The sequence below is a fragment of the Talaromyces stipitatus genome, genomic scaffold, assembly GCF_000003125.1.
Source record: "Talaromyces stipitatus ATCC 10500 scf_1105507295541 genomic scaffold, whole genome shotgun sequence".
Lineage (NCBI taxonomy): Eukaryota > Fungi > Ascomycota > Eurotiomycetes > Eurotiales > Trichocomaceae > Talaromyces > Talaromyces stipitatus.
The window spans coordinates 449,797-463,354 of record NW_002990115.1 but is presented as its reverse complement, the minus strand read 5'-3'; the positions used below and the strand labels follow the sequence as shown (position 1 = coordinate 463,354).

Here is a 13,558-nt window from a genome sequence, read left to right as displayed (position 1 = left end):
CATTTAGGCACGCTTCCCCTCGACATTCTCGATATTAGTGACCTCAGGCTCATTCTCACGAGCCCTCTCCAACTCAATTTTCTTCTCGCTGGCACGTGTGTGAGTAACATTGACTTCGGTGTTACGATGGGTGTCCATGATCTCGCGCTTATACAGGTTGACGTAAATGGGGAAGATCCATGCGAGGACATAGGGATGGCCATTGCGATATGCGCGTTTCGTCGGTCCTGAGAGGGAATTAGCGTGGACAGTAGCAGACATTGGAAACTTACGATAACAGCGGCCATCATGGGTGGGAAGACCATGCCTCCTGAAATGGCAGCCACCAGGTATGAGCCTCCCCGCTTGGTGTGGCGACCCAAGCCACGAAGACTCATGGAGAAGATGGTAGCGAAGCAGCACTGTATTGAGTCAGTTTGTTTCCACAGTTCCATCTTTAAAGAAAAAAGACTTACTGATTCAAAGCAGAACACAATGATGCAAAGAGCAATGGATGTATTGCCAGAAGTGTTCATGGCTGAAATGCTGAAAACGATACACCCAAGAAGATACACGAAGAGCATGTATCGGGGTTTGAATGGTTTGAACATCATTAAGAAACTAGCCAGGAAACGATTGAATGCGTACAGCCCTTGGGCAACGGTGAGAAGATCCGCTAGGTCATTCTCAGTCTGGGTTCTTGGAGGAGAGATGGAGGGAACTTACAAGCATCAGAAGCAGACCGACCAGCCTCTTCCGCAAAATTGATATGATAACCCGCAATAGCGACCTGCGCACCAACATAACAGAACTGACTCATTACCCCCAAGAATAAAGTATATTGTTTACGAAGCGGCTGCACATCATCCGCTGAATCCGTTATCGCGCCTTCAAGAGCCTGTTGATCAGCATCTGTGATTTCGGGAAAGGGCGCAAGGAAGAAAAGAATGATCAAGAGAGCAACGAAGCAAGCAACGCCGAGATAGGTCCATTGCACGTTTTTGAGACCCTGATCGGTGTTGACGGTATGAGCGAAGAAGACGCGCGAGGCAAGAAGAGGAGCGACGAAGATGCCGACTCCTTGGACACCTTGGCCAAGGTTGAGACGAATTTCACTATATCGTGGCGGACCGCAAAGGGCAAGGAATCTATAGCAATAATCAGTTATGGTTCGCTTGCACGATGTAGACGTTTCTTACGGCTGTGCGGCAGTTTCCAACGTCGACAAACCAGCGCCGACAACCTAGACATTGTTAGTCTGTCGATGCAGCGCGAAAGGCTGACTACATACAAACATACTCCCACAAAATCCACCAAAAGATCTCTTGACGCCAGACGGCCAAAACAGAAGACATCCGATCGTAAGAACCGACAGTCCAGCCAAATTCACATCAGCTATGAACAGTCTTGCTGATATTTCCACTCCGTCAATAGGGGAGAAGACCAACCAGTCATAAACGTAACCCGAAACCCATACTTCCTCAATATCCACACGGAAACAGTCAACGGACACAGGAAATACGCCCCAAAATACGACGCTTGAAGACAACTGGCCATACCCGCCGAGATATTAAGGGTAGATTGGGGTGGGAATTTAGAGTGTCGAGGAGGTCAGAGGAAGAACAGAATCGTCACTGATGATCCGAATTAGTTGATCTGAACGATTGAATGTGGAAGGGAGTATGTACCCAATAGATTCGGTACAAGGATTGTCTCAATGTGAGATGAACAGCCGAAGTGACTGCTTCATCACTAACGGTGATTTTGCGATTCCAGATGGTCATGTTGAGCCGATGGTATCAATTCCTGACTGTTGGTGAATCTATTCGGGGAATTCTTGCTAGGATCCATGGATGGGAACAATCTACGTTTAAATAAACCTGTAAATTGCGGGGAAATACCCTAGGGTTGAGTCTATTGCATGCGCACTACATAGTAGTAGGTAACTATCTAGTCGGCTGGAGCACTTTCTACTCATTTCCCTAGGGATACTTAACTCGGCCTCTTCGTTTCTTGAAAGCAACAAGAGTAGATAATTATCTCCCATATACGTAGGAAACATGGTATGTGCGTATCCCGGAAGAGAATGACCCGAATACCGGATGCCATACAACAAATAGAAATAAAAAGGAGTTCAGAGATAGTTTGAATACCTACATAACAAAGACCAAAACATGCTTTTGGTCTTTTAATTTTAGAAGAAAGTAACCCCCCTACCATATAACAATCCCTTTATTTGCAAATATCTGACTAAGTAGCAGTGGGAACTCCCGTACATTACAGGTCAAATGTAGTAGGATAACCATCTAATTCGCTGCAGCACTCCATACACATGATGTTTATCAAGATACCCATCACCCTCTCCTGGGTGCAGCAAGAGAAGACAGTTTGTACAGATACAGTGCTTCACCGCCTCGTGCACGGTACCGCGTCAAAACGCGAAAAACAACACGGATCTCAAAGCGCGATAAATCAGTCAAAATGGGTGCAATCGAGAATGCAGTTAATTATTTGAATTTCTTGGGAGAAGACAAACCGATTAATTTCACTTTAGTTGCAAAAATGTATGGTGTTGATCGGACTACGCTCTCGAGAAGATACCGAGGCGTTACGGGCTCGAAAGAAGCACATTACGATAATCAACGATTACTCAACGACCACCAATCCAAAAAGCTTATACAATGGATAGAAATCCTCTGCGAAAAAGGCCTGCCACCTACGCCCTATATGATTGCAAATTTTGCGCATGAGATAACTGGTAGAAATCCTGGAAAGAACTGGGCTTCTCGCTGGTTAAACAAGCATCCAAATGCGTTGGTTTCTCGCTATTCTACAGGCATTGACCGCAACCGAAAAAGAGCAGATTGCGCCTGGAGTTATGCTCTCTATTTTGAGCTTATAAGTCGCAAGATTGAGCAGTATAATCTTCAGCCAAATCAAATTTACAATATGGATGAAAAGGGCTTTGCGATTGGGATTATGACAAGTCAAAAAAGAGTCTTTTCTCGGCGATTATATGAAAAGAAGTTCAAGCAATTTCTTCAAGATGGGAATAGGGAGTGGATTACTACAATTGCTTGTATTTGCGCAGATGGAACTGTTATCTCTCCAGCTTTAATCTATATGGCCAAATCCAATAATCTACAGGATTCCTGGTTTCAAGATCTTACTATGCAAAAATGCTACTTTGCAGCTTCTGAAACAGGATGGACAAATAGTGAGATTGGTTATCATTGGTTGGAGGAAGTTTTTGAGAAAGAAACAAGATCTCAAGCAAGCCGGGGATGGCGCCTACTGATTCTTGATGGTCACAATTCTCACGTCAATATGAGATTTATTGAATATTGTGAAAAAAATAGAATCTTATTGGCAATATTTCCTGCGCATGCAACGCATACTTTACAGCCTCTTGACGTCGGCTTATTTGCACCTCTTGCCACCAATTACACCAAGGCTTTATATAAGTTTCTTGAAGAAACTCAAGGGATAAGCCGTCTTACTAAACGCGACTTTTTTCGACTTTTTTGGGCGAGTTGGGAGATCTCTTTTACTAAGAAAAATATCAACTCTGGCTTCAAAAGCACAGGTTTGGTTCCTTTCAATCTGGAGGTGGTTTTACAGCGTTTTAATCAGAAATCTGAAAGCCGGCCATCCTCAGCTGGTTCTACAGCTTCAATTCTTTTGCCTGAAGAGTGGAGGGATATTCGCAAACTTCTTAGAAAGATTGGAGGCAAAAATCCTAGCAGAGACTTCAAAATGCTAAGTAATACAGTTATGGAGCTTACTACAGAGGTTATACTACTTAGATTGCAACTTGCAAGCGCAGAAAAGGCTCTGTTGAATGAAAAGAGGCGCCGGATTAGGAAAAAGCCATTATTATTAGGTTTACCTAATGAAAATGAAGGTGGTGCGATATTTTTTAGCCCTTCAAAGATTCAGCAGGCCCGAGAACTACAACAACAAAAAGAGGATCAAGCCAAGCAGGAAAGAGCTAAGAAAGAAGAAAAAAAGCTTCAACAACAGCTTGCAAAGGAAGCTAAAGAGAAAGAAAAGCAAGAAAGGGCTCTGTCGGTTTATCTACGTCTAGGTCGCTAGCACTAGTCACGTAGAACAGCTATTCCGACGAGCTGACGAGCCTGATCAATATGGTATAGAATTCCTGATATTGATGACTGCCCCCCAAGAGTAAGGGGGACGGGGAGTAGCTAACTACATATATACGCGGCACGCACGTGCCGCGTTAGACTAACTGATATTCAGTGCCGAAACGCGCTAGGTTTGATATTCACGTTCCGACAGGCTCAAATCCGTCAACAAAAGCGAGAAGAACGCGTGCAAGAAGCTGCCGAAAAACAAGGCCAAAAACTCGAGGAAAAACTAGCCAAGCAAGCTGATTTGCAGCTTCAAAAAGGTATCCTAGCTACGCCAAATTTCCCTATGAGTCAAACGAACCCAAATTCAAGGAAATTAAAGCGCAAACAGAGTAGTGACGTCGACGAGGAGGTTATTGATGAGGTTATTGCTACGAATCGTAGGGGGCGGCAGATTCGGCTTCCTGCACGCTATCGCTAGATAAAATTTACACTGTTAGATTAGCTATATCTTATTTACTAATAAACTGCAAAATTAATTATATTTTATTGTTATGTGGTGTTGTAAAGCTTCGAAATATTTTACATGGCATGTCGCGAAAACCATGCATGAGGTGGTGTCGTGCACGAGGCGGTGAAGCACTGTAAACAATATTCCGAACCCGCAGACCTTCACTCATTTGTTGTTGATAGTGCGATATCCTCCTCATACTAATGAGTGAGAGCCAGGCGGTATTGAACACACCATATGCCCGTAATGCTCTCCTCTATTGAAATTGCAATATCTGACGAGAGCCCAATTGGAATAGACCTCCTTGATTTTCGCCATAGAACTCAAACGTATTGGGAGACTTTCACATCACATATCTCCCACAGATCAAAGCTGTTCAGCAATGACGAAGGTGCTTCCCATATCCTTATAACATTAATTTGATGTGTTAGTAACAAAGGAAAAGAAATATCAACTTTAAGGGAGATAGTGCTTGATTTAATAGCCTCACTGCAATTGGTGCCAGCAGCACGTATCCTCCCTTCTCGAACTAGCCATGGCTCACTTAGTGGCCAGCTCGCCCTCCTTTTCCACAGAGTAGATACGGGACAATGGACCCCTCTTGGCTTATTCCCATTATTGATGGAAGTTATGGAATCGAAGCAAGACACCACTATTTGGGAATGGGTTTACCTTACAACTGAGTTTGCGGGGGATCGTTTGCGAGAAACATCCAGTGTATCGTGCTCTAATCTAGCACTGGAACCAGTTCTGGGGCAAGTCATAAAAAGTATTAGTGTGGCAGAGGCGCGAGCAACAGCGGCCGAAGAACATATGAAACAACTCAAAGTCCGAATGGAGCTTGCCTGGAAGGTACTCCCTGATCTGATTGAGTCTATGGGGAGAGATGCAGCTACAGCCGTTCAATCTTTGTTCGCAGATTTTCAAAGCGAGACAGAACTGCCTAGTGACGATCGACAAGAAAACAAGGTATTACAGACGCCCGAACTACTGGAAGAGATCCTACTTGACCTTCCTATGCTTGATCTCCTCCACTGCCAATGTGTCTGTAGGCAATGGAAAGGGGTGATAGAGTCGTCGCCTAGATTACAGCAAGCTCTCTGTTTTCGCCCAACGCCAATTGGTAGAAAGCATAGCGAGATTGGCTTGTGTCAACCAGATCGACCGACAAATGTCTTCAATCCTCTTCTACAGGAAGTCTTTATCGAGTGGTTTACTGCATCCAGCTACTTCAATCCAAGAACCAGAGACGGCAGAGAGCATGTCGCATACATCCCCGTGCTCAGAGACAATCCGGAACGATTCACGAGGCCAGAGGCGTCATGGCGTCGTATGCACTTCCAGCAATGGGCTCTACCCAGTGAAGAAACTTTGGTCTGTTTTAAGAGAAGCGCCGGCGGCTTTCCATACGATTGGATTTCAATTGCGAGTGATTCCAAAATGGGAGATATCTATGACCGCGTTAAGAATTTAGCACCCAAACCACGCCGCGAGGATCTACAATGGTTCTATTTTATGCCACCAGGTTCACAGCTGAAGCCCCGTTTTGGTCTTCAATCTGAACAATTGGTGCAAAAGCAGTGGTCGAACCGCGAATTTTGGTGTGAAAAGTATTTTGGCATGGTGGAGAATGAGAAGTTAAGCGTCGAGGAGAGGAAAACCCGAGAATCTTGGTGTGAGAAGCATCCCAGGCGGACCAGAAGGGAAATTGAATGGCTGCACAGCGATCTGTGGCGGTATATCCCTACCTCGCGCTGGTTTATGTCACACTCCCATTTCTCCCAGCCATTCCCTACATGTGTCAGATATTTTTAGCCTGTTCTTAACGGTCAATATTAATCGATTTTATTGGAGTCACAAAGATCCTTCTTTCATGAGGACATAGGAATCTGTTTCCGTATCTGTTCGTTCCGAGTCCTCCCCATCTACACGAGAAGTTTGGATTGAGAAATATGATTGGGGCGGTCTTACCAATGTCGTTCTAGTGGCTATTCTCATCAATCTAGGGACATATTCAGGCAGGGAATTGTTGCATAGGGAATCAGAAAAATTGTACAAGACAATGAATATTCTCCTTTGTTGGGCAAATATCATACAAGTAAGCAACCATTGAAAGAAAAGAAGAGACCTTAGACATGATACCCAACGATAAGTTTGGTGTTCCACATCTAATCCATCCCATTCCTCATGTTATCATACACAGAAGCAGGGTAGTTGAGCTCATTATCGACATGCTGCAATGCATCAGTGCCTCCAAGGGCGTTCACAAGCTGATACTACGTCAGTCCCATTACAGATCCGAAAAGGTCGCCGCGTCACTTACAGTGTTAACCAAGCTCTCCGACCCAGTCTTATCACCGCTGCTCTCCCAGTACATCCCCCCACCGAGGCCCTTGGACTTGATATAATCTGCCTTGGCCTTGACAATGTCAGGCGTGTCATAACTAATCATCAGCCGCTGCGAGCTGTCATAGCTCCACGCAGACACCGAAGAGTCATCCTGATACAACTTTGCGCCTTCCTGGGGAAGAGCCTTGTAGTCCCACAGGCCATTCTCCCATGAACCATCTCCCACGCCAGAGAAGGGTTTACCCGGTCCATCTGTGTTTGTGAATGATCGTCCATAAAGGGGAATCCCCAAGTTGATGTTGCTTGGAGTCGCTCCATTGCCAATGTAATATATGATAGCTTGGTCCGTGTTGTATGGGGTCGAGTTAAGATACGCAGACGATGTATACAAATTGGCGTCCATACCCGCGATTTCATCCCACTAATCATGTTAGTATGTTTATTTGGCAAGTAAGACTGGAATAACATGCAGATCCGCTGTAGTCGTATGCCATGAGGTTCCACATGTCCAAATACTGGTTCATATCACGGATGTGTAACTTCTCATAGTTGGAAGGCCCTGCAGGAACAGATGCACTGATCAGATAATGATAACCTGGGCTGTTCTCAGCAGCATAATTGTCCAAGCTCTATATGAGTCAGCACTGTCTATGACGTCTCCGTCGAATCTCTTACAGCACGAAGTTCCTTGAGAAGAGCCACAAAATTGTCTGCTTCAGCGCTGTTGTTGGGATACTAGAGATCATCAGCTAGGTTCAGCCCGGTTCGATCAAATCTACTAACCTCCCAATCAATATCAATACCGTCCAGCCCAAGATCTCGCACAAACCCAACAGCAGATTTCACAAAGTTGGCACGATTTGCCTCTGAACCAGTAGCACCGACAAAGTTGGCTGAGTATGTCCAACCACCAATAGATAGTAAAACTTTTAGGTTTCGATTTACCTTCTTCAAGAGGTATAACTGCTTGATGCAACCATAGACATCGTTTCCACTGTCATTCCATGAGTCGGCGGAGTAGTGCTTCTGAATATCTGCATATGTGTCTGAGAGATAAACCTCGCCAGTATCAGGGTGGATATTGGCAAATGAGTAAAGGATGTGTGTAAGAGACGGCAGCATAGAAGTCAAGTTCTGAGGGTGGAAGTTTCGACCATAGATAGCCTATTCATCTTAGTACCGGTCATGGACCAGTCATTGATTGTATGCATGTACTCACCCAGTCCACATAGTATGCTACAGATCGATATGAGCCATCACGTTTCTCCATATCCAAAGAGACTGGGGAAGCCTTGGCTAATGACAGGAAGCCAACAAGGGCTAGAAGGATCTTTGTGAAGATCGGCATTGTGAGGCAATATTGACAGCTCAAGGAATTCACAGGCCTCCAACAATTCTTTGAAGAATCAAGACTGCACTGTTTAAAGAAGGACAACACCAAAAAAGAAAAGAGTGAATAAAGAAAGGATCTGCCAGATCAACGGGCATTGTGGAGGTTTATATAACATGGCATTTGAATGCTAGTTAGAGGGGCATATACTAACTAGTATGCTTTTTTTTGTTTGAGCTGTCTAGACCTGGCCATATGGAATGCTTCACCAAATCTCCACATGTTTGTATTTGTTAAGATTGCAATACTACTACGCCCAGGGAGGGGTGAGGTAGCAGTTTACTCAACAATGAGGAGGGTGAACACTGTATTCACACGGCTTTTTCTTGTCATATAGAAGCTTTCTTTCAATGTCTTTGTTGAGAATGGACCTAAGCATTTCAAACAGAATTTCAAACAGAATTCCAAATATCTGGTGAGCGACCTGATTGGTAGTGCAAGAATGTAGACTATCGGTAGCCTGCCAAAGTATAATTTAACTGGAGTACGCCCCAGTCTTACGGAAATTGCCATTTAATGAGAGGAATTTTCAGTGGTGGTTGGAATTGCTGTACAAAGAGGCATGAACCAGCTGAAATTCCCGACTGTAGCCCTAATTACCGCAAAACCGGACATCCCCGCAAACAGCCCTTGTCCTCATATGAGTTGGAGTACCTCGAATTATGGGTAGTCTTTGAACCATAAATCTCAAACTCAAACGCGAGATCTTTCTGGTGTAGCTTGATCGCCGCGTCTCCTTTCGCAAATAGGCATCGTGGTACATGTTGAGTAGACCGTGTGACATGGAACGGCCGTCACGTCGTCTTCTTAGTGACCTGAAACCACGAGATCGATGCACGGGATGATATGCCTCGAATCAATTTCCATAGAATGTTCCCTGGCTTGACTTGTTTGGGAGCCTGCTGATTGGACGTGTAACAACGAGTAATTGAAGTGATATCACTCATCAGACAGTGTGATCTGAATGTTTACGTGGGAGAATAAAAGAAAGAGATGCAGTCAGGAAAAGAAGAGGAAAGTCAGATGACTGAGAACGAGTCTACTCTAGCATGTGAGTTTATAATAATCTTGCAACAAGTACAGACTGCTAGTTACATAACTAATTACTCTTCTTCGCGCGACCGATCTTCTCATCTGAAATATCCCAATCATTCAAATATCCCACCCCGAAATTCAAATACGACGCGAAGCCCAACCATCCCAAGTACGGCATCAACAACCAAAATGAAACGCCTTCAATCTTGCGATAGTTATTCGCTAAACCCAACACCGTGCCCGCGACGACGAGAATATCAACAAAGGCAGCGAGGGGTTTGCGCATTCCGAAAAAGAGGGGCATCCAGACGAGATTCGTGGCGAGCTGGATGGTGTAGAGTGTCTGAGAGGTGTACGCTAGTTCGCGAATCGTGGAGGACGGCGACGCGAGACCGGCGACGGTGGCGCGGTAGCTAGCGTATCCCATTGCGCTGTAGAGCATAGTCCAGACAGGACCAAAGACCCAGCCGGGTGGATAGAGAGGTGGCTGGCGTAGAGCTTTGTATATGGATTGGGTGTTGCCGACTGTGACGAGTCAGCATATCTATTCTCCAGGGCGATGGAATACTTACCCGAAGTTGTCGTGTATCCGACCAGTGCACCGGCAGCCACTGGAGTCAGGATCGCAGCGACCGGAGAGGTAAAGACTGCGGTGGGCAGAGAGAGGTAATGCCACAGATTTGAAGCCATTTTGCGTGCTTGTCTAGTTGTGTAACCGAACGGGAGAAGAATAAAAGAGAGAAGCTCTTGAGATAAAGCTCTAGCTTAGGTGATTGCGGAGAGCTGTCACTGACGTCAAACAGCCAACCTTATCGCAAAAGGATCTGTAGATCGACGCCCTAACCCTAAGGTTAGATCTTCTCATCGACTACGTGTACATACTTGTACATACTTTCTTCCATGGACAATATTTATACATGGATCTCTTTACCATAAATCTAATCACTTTCTGATCCTGCACACCCAGTGAAAGTTCTCAACCTAGGAGACCATACCTCCTAGATAGTCCATGTAGTCTAGGCCACATGGGATTAAACAGAAGCCATATAGATAATATCTAATCTATTATCTGACTACAGTATACAGAAAGAATGTGCCATCCAGTGTGAATACTGTACTGGATGCATGGAAATGCAGAAGTTGTGAATATACAACAGTTATTACACGTGGTATAGGTAAGTCCCATCTATACCTGTACCCATTGAAGAGGTTCTTTCTCACCCATACCCGTAGAACACCGGTCTCCTGAAGTTCAAGTCAATTCCCGAGGTAACAGTCATACCGCCTCGCTTCAGCCCGTTCTGATCAACGTTGGAGGGACACGCACACAAGATATACCTAGGATGAGGTATCTATTCCTACTACCCATGTGGTTTTAACGCTTATGTTGGATTTCGAACATGCACGATGCGCTGAGACTTTAATGGCAGCATGGACATTCACCTCTTCAGTTAGTGGATTCGCTATCTGACCTCAGCGTAGATCACACAGCCCTAACCCTATAAACGATATTACCCTAACCCTGATATATAAGCCTGGCATATAACCCTAACAGTTCCGCGCCACTCCGTTGATCTGTGTTATTCTTGCATGATTTTCCTGTAAGCAGAGAGAATATTGGCCGAGAGCGCCGAGGTGAACGGCTGAAATGGAATCTCGATCGCAGCATTTATTTTTATCGCGATGCTAGTGGCTCAGCGTGGGTGGAGAAGAAATGTCTCAGGTCATGACGTTGAGGTCTCACGATTTGTTGATGTTTTTCCAGGTCGTGGACGGGGCTATCCGAGGTGAACCATGGCTGTGCGACTCTGAGTTAGACATCAGTCTCATGAATCACTGGACAAACAGAGGACGTTTTATCCGATTGACAACGGCGTACTTGAACAAGTTATCATCAGCAATAATATGCTAAGCTAATCGATCATGTCAGCACCTTCAAGTCGACAGTAGAAGGTGGACCAGGCCCACCTCAAATCCGGTTCGGCTTCCCGTGCAATCGCATCAGCTTTCAACTTATCAACTATTTCTATTTTTCTTTTCTCTTCTTCTTCCTCTTCCTCTTCCTCTTCTTCCTCTTCTTCCTCCTCCTCCTCCTCTTCTTCTTCCTCTTCATCATCATCATCATCATCATCCTCTCTTATCGTGTCATCTATACTCATCCAGTCAAGCCAACATGAGACTCATCTTCATCCTCCCTCTCCTGGCTGCCAATGTGCTTGCCATCGATGGTGCCTTCTTGGTGAAGCGTCAAGATGGAAATTCCAGCTTTACTTCCCCTCCTGCAGCTACTACAACTGTTGCTCCTACATCCATCGCACCGACTTCTGTAGATCCTCCCACAACTGCGGTAACTACGTCAGATCCTCCAACAACATCTGAACCACCAACAACAGCATTACCTAGCACCGGAACTTCAACATCTCTTCTACCTACTGTGACTACCACCTCAACCTCAACTTCATTGCCACCTACCAGCGTCCCACCCACCTCGACTGCTCCCTCAGCAACCTCAGTTCCATCTGAGACCTCGGCAACATCAACAGCAGCGCCAACTTCAGCGCCTCTTTCATCCTCATCCTCATCCTCATCCTCATCCTCATCCTCATCCTCATCCTCATCAACCTCAACCTCAACCTCAACAACTACTTCATCCACTTCTTCCGTCACATCCGCACCGTCAACGACATTCTCATCTGCGACAAGCACATCCACTAGGTCAACCTCATTTACAACGACATACAAGCACACCACCACCCTTCCCAACGGCAGCTTGAGCACCGTGACCGCCACCACAGTCGTCGTTGCAACAGGCTCAGCAGCCGAAGCGGCCAGTAACCCAACAGCCACTGCATCCGGAACTGCTCATCTGCAAACAAACGCTGCTGCTTCTCCTACACATCGTGTAGGCGTTGTAATGTATGCTATGCTTGCTGGTGTGGCTGCATTTGCCGCTTCCCTTTGACCTTTTTTCTCCCTTTCCACCCTCAATACACGGATGAGGGTCACCGCTTGGGTTTGCATTTTTATCGGCGTTCATATCTAGCTCTTTCCTGATTTCAGCTCAATGTTCTTCAGCGACTCTCGCATCTTACGATCCTTACACGAGCTAATGTCTTTATAACTAATGTCTTTCCTTAATGGATGATCTCATATTGGCGGTCGTCAGATAATACCATTCCTTATACAGTCGATACATCACCTAGGTACATAGAGCAAGGACGGGAAATTGAATAAATAGATTATATGGCATTCTGTACAAACATGTAATGAAGTATATATCAAGTACTGAAAAGGGGATATATATATATATATAGCTAAATTTCGTATTCCGTCATGAGAGAGTCAAGATACGACTCTGCAACCACCGTATTACGTCCAACCCTATCCGGGTAGTAGTCATCATCTAGCAGCTGGCTTCACATTCCCCGACGGACCCTGCCACCTCTCCTCCTCCGTCCAATACCGCACAATACTCTCCCACCCCGCAATATCCCCTTCTCTCAACAACGCCGCTACATCCACATTCAATGGCGAGTCCGGTCTCGGATCTGTCAATAACTGATGAATAGCCGATAATGTAGTGGAGATTGTATACACCGGACTCCAGTGTTCTGTCGTCAATAATGTGAGGCAAATCTCGCCCGTTGTGAAGGAGATGTTTGGATGGGAGATGCGCGTTTTGAAGCGGATGGTAGGTGGTGAGAGGGGGTAGTTGGTTGGGATTTCGATGTGGAGTTGCCAGAGGCCGCCTTTTCTCGAGTTAGTTTCATTCTATTTGAAAATGAAGGAAGTGTAGGCGGTACCTTCGTAAGGTGTCCCGTTAACACCTTTTAAAACCGCCTCCCAGTGAAACAAGTCTTCGTCATTGATTGGTCCGAGATGAAGTAAGGCTTCGTTGGGATTGCTGCTATAATCTTGTAACTCTTTTAACAGACGAGTCGTTGTGGATCGTGCTGACGCCATGTCGCGAACGTGAAGGAGTCTGGTCTGAGGACTGGAATGTGGCGGTAGTCTCGATGAAATGAACTATCGGCCTTAAGTGAGTAATCTTGCAATCGCGCGTGTATGGTTAGGTAAGAGAGAGAAATGCAATATGCTACAAAGGTGTAGATAGCATGGTAAGCTGAAGAAACAGAGGATAAAGAACAGGCCGAGGCTGAATAACAAGCTCGAGTGGGTCTGTTCCCCGTGTCGCGCTAAGTC

General features: G+C 45.5%; 6 protein-coding genes across 6 annotated transcripts, besides 3 other annotated features; 1 reads left to right on the top strand and 5 right to left on the bottom strand.

The window, feature by feature from the left end:
• Positions 1-3: 3 nt before the first annotated feature.
• Positions 4-1,763, bottom strand: TSTA_024950 (L-fucose-proton symporter, putative; the record flags this gene model as incomplete). The annotated part of the gene is made up of 6 exons (XM_002479562.1): positions 4-227; positions 269-401; positions 456-655; positions 706-1,127; positions 1,179-1,222; positions 1,668-1,763. 6 exons carry the CDS (start codon positions 1,761-1,763, stop codon positions 4-6), a joined length of 1,119 nt encoding a protein of 372 aa, XP_002479607.1.
• A 697-nt stretch (positions 1,764-2,460) lies between these two features.
• TSTA_024940 (F-box domain protein) lies at positions 2,461-6,437 on the top strand (the record flags this gene model as incomplete). The annotated part of the gene is made up of 3 exons (XM_002479561.1): positions 2,461-4,050; positions 4,240-4,510; positions 5,066-6,437. 3 exons carry the CDS (start codon positions 2,461-2,463, stop codon positions 6,394-6,396), a joined length of 3,192 nt encoding a protein of 1,063 aa, XP_002479606.1. The 3' UTR covers positions 6,397-6,437.
• Positions 2,533-3,990: a mobile genetic element.
• A 178-nt stretch (positions 6,438-6,615) lies between the features above and the next one.
• TSTA_024930 (chitinase, putative) lies at positions 6,616-8,384 on the bottom strand. The gene is made up of 6 exons (XM_002479560.1): positions 8,150-8,384; positions 7,714-8,094; positions 7,606-7,665; positions 7,401-7,559; positions 6,905-7,351; positions 6,616-6,851 (listed from the first exon to the last, which is right to left on the bottom strand). Exons 1-6 carry the CDS (start codon positions 8,276-8,278, stop codon positions 6,750-6,752), a joined length of 1,278 nt encoding a protein of 425 aa, XP_002479605.1. The 5' UTR covers positions 8,279-8,384; the 3' UTR covers positions 6,616-6,749.
• Positions 8,385-9,359: 975 nt separating this feature from the next.
• Positions 9,360-10,072, bottom strand: TSTA_024920 (benzodiazepine receptor family protein). The gene is made up of 2 exons (XM_002479559.1): positions 9,928-10,072; positions 9,360-9,880 (listed from the first exon to the last, which is right to left on the bottom strand). Exons 1-2 carry the CDS (start codon positions 10,043-10,045, stop codon positions 9,420-9,422), a joined length of 579 nt encoding a protein of 192 aa, XP_002479604.1. The 5' UTR covers positions 10,046-10,072; the 3' UTR covers positions 9,360-9,419.
• Positions 10,073-11,268: 1,196 nt separating this feature from the next.
• On the bottom strand, positions 11,269-12,392 carry TSTA_024910 (uncharacterized protein; the record flags this gene model as incomplete). The annotated part of the gene is made up of 3 exons (XM_002479558.1): positions 11,269-11,504; positions 11,674-12,201; positions 12,251-12,392. The coding sequence occupies 3 exons, from the start codon at positions 12,390-12,392 to the stop codon at positions 11,269-11,271; spliced, it is 906 nt and encodes a 301-aa protein (XP_002479603.1).
• Positions 11,385-11,466: a microsatellite.
• Positions 11,465-11,487: a microsatellite.
• A 362-nt stretch (positions 12,393-12,754) lies between the features above and the next one.
• Positions 12,755-13,367, bottom strand: TSTA_024900 (ubiquitin conjugating enzyme (UbcJ), putative; the record flags this gene model as incomplete). Its single annotated transcript, XM_002479557.1, has 2 exons — positions 13,159-13,367; positions 12,755-13,104 (listed from the first exon to the last, which is right to left on the bottom strand). The coding sequence occupies exons 1-2, from the start codon at positions 13,316-13,318 to the stop codon at positions 12,755-12,757; spliced, it is 510 nt and encodes a 169-aa protein (XP_002479602.1). The 5' UTR covers positions 13,319-13,367.
• Between the last annotated feature and the right edge of the window lie 191 nt (positions 13,368-13,558).

Excerpts from the sequence above, each read along its gene's own strand:
- TSTA_024930 (XM_002479560.1), bottom strand. The coding sequence starts at position 8,278 with ATGCCGATCTTCACAAAGATCCTTCTAGCCCTTGTTGGCTTCCTGTCA. Across the intron at positions 7,666-7,713 it reads GTATTGATATTGATTGGGAG|TATCCCAACAACAGCGCTGA; the intron begins GTTAGTAGATTT and ends GATGATCTCTAG. Across the intron at positions 6,852-6,904 it reads CGGAGAGCTTGGTTAACACT|CTTGTGAACGCCCTTGGAGG; the intron begins GTAAGTGACGCG and ends ACGTAGTATCAG.
- TSTA_024920 (XM_002479559.1), bottom strand. The coding sequence starts at position 10,045 with ATGGCTTCAAATCTGTGGCATTACCTCTCTCTGCCCACCGCAGTCTTT. Across the intron at positions 9,881-9,927 it reads CGGATACACGACAACTTCGG|TCGGCAACACCCAATCCATA; the intron begins GTAAGTATTCCA and ends GACTCGTCACAG.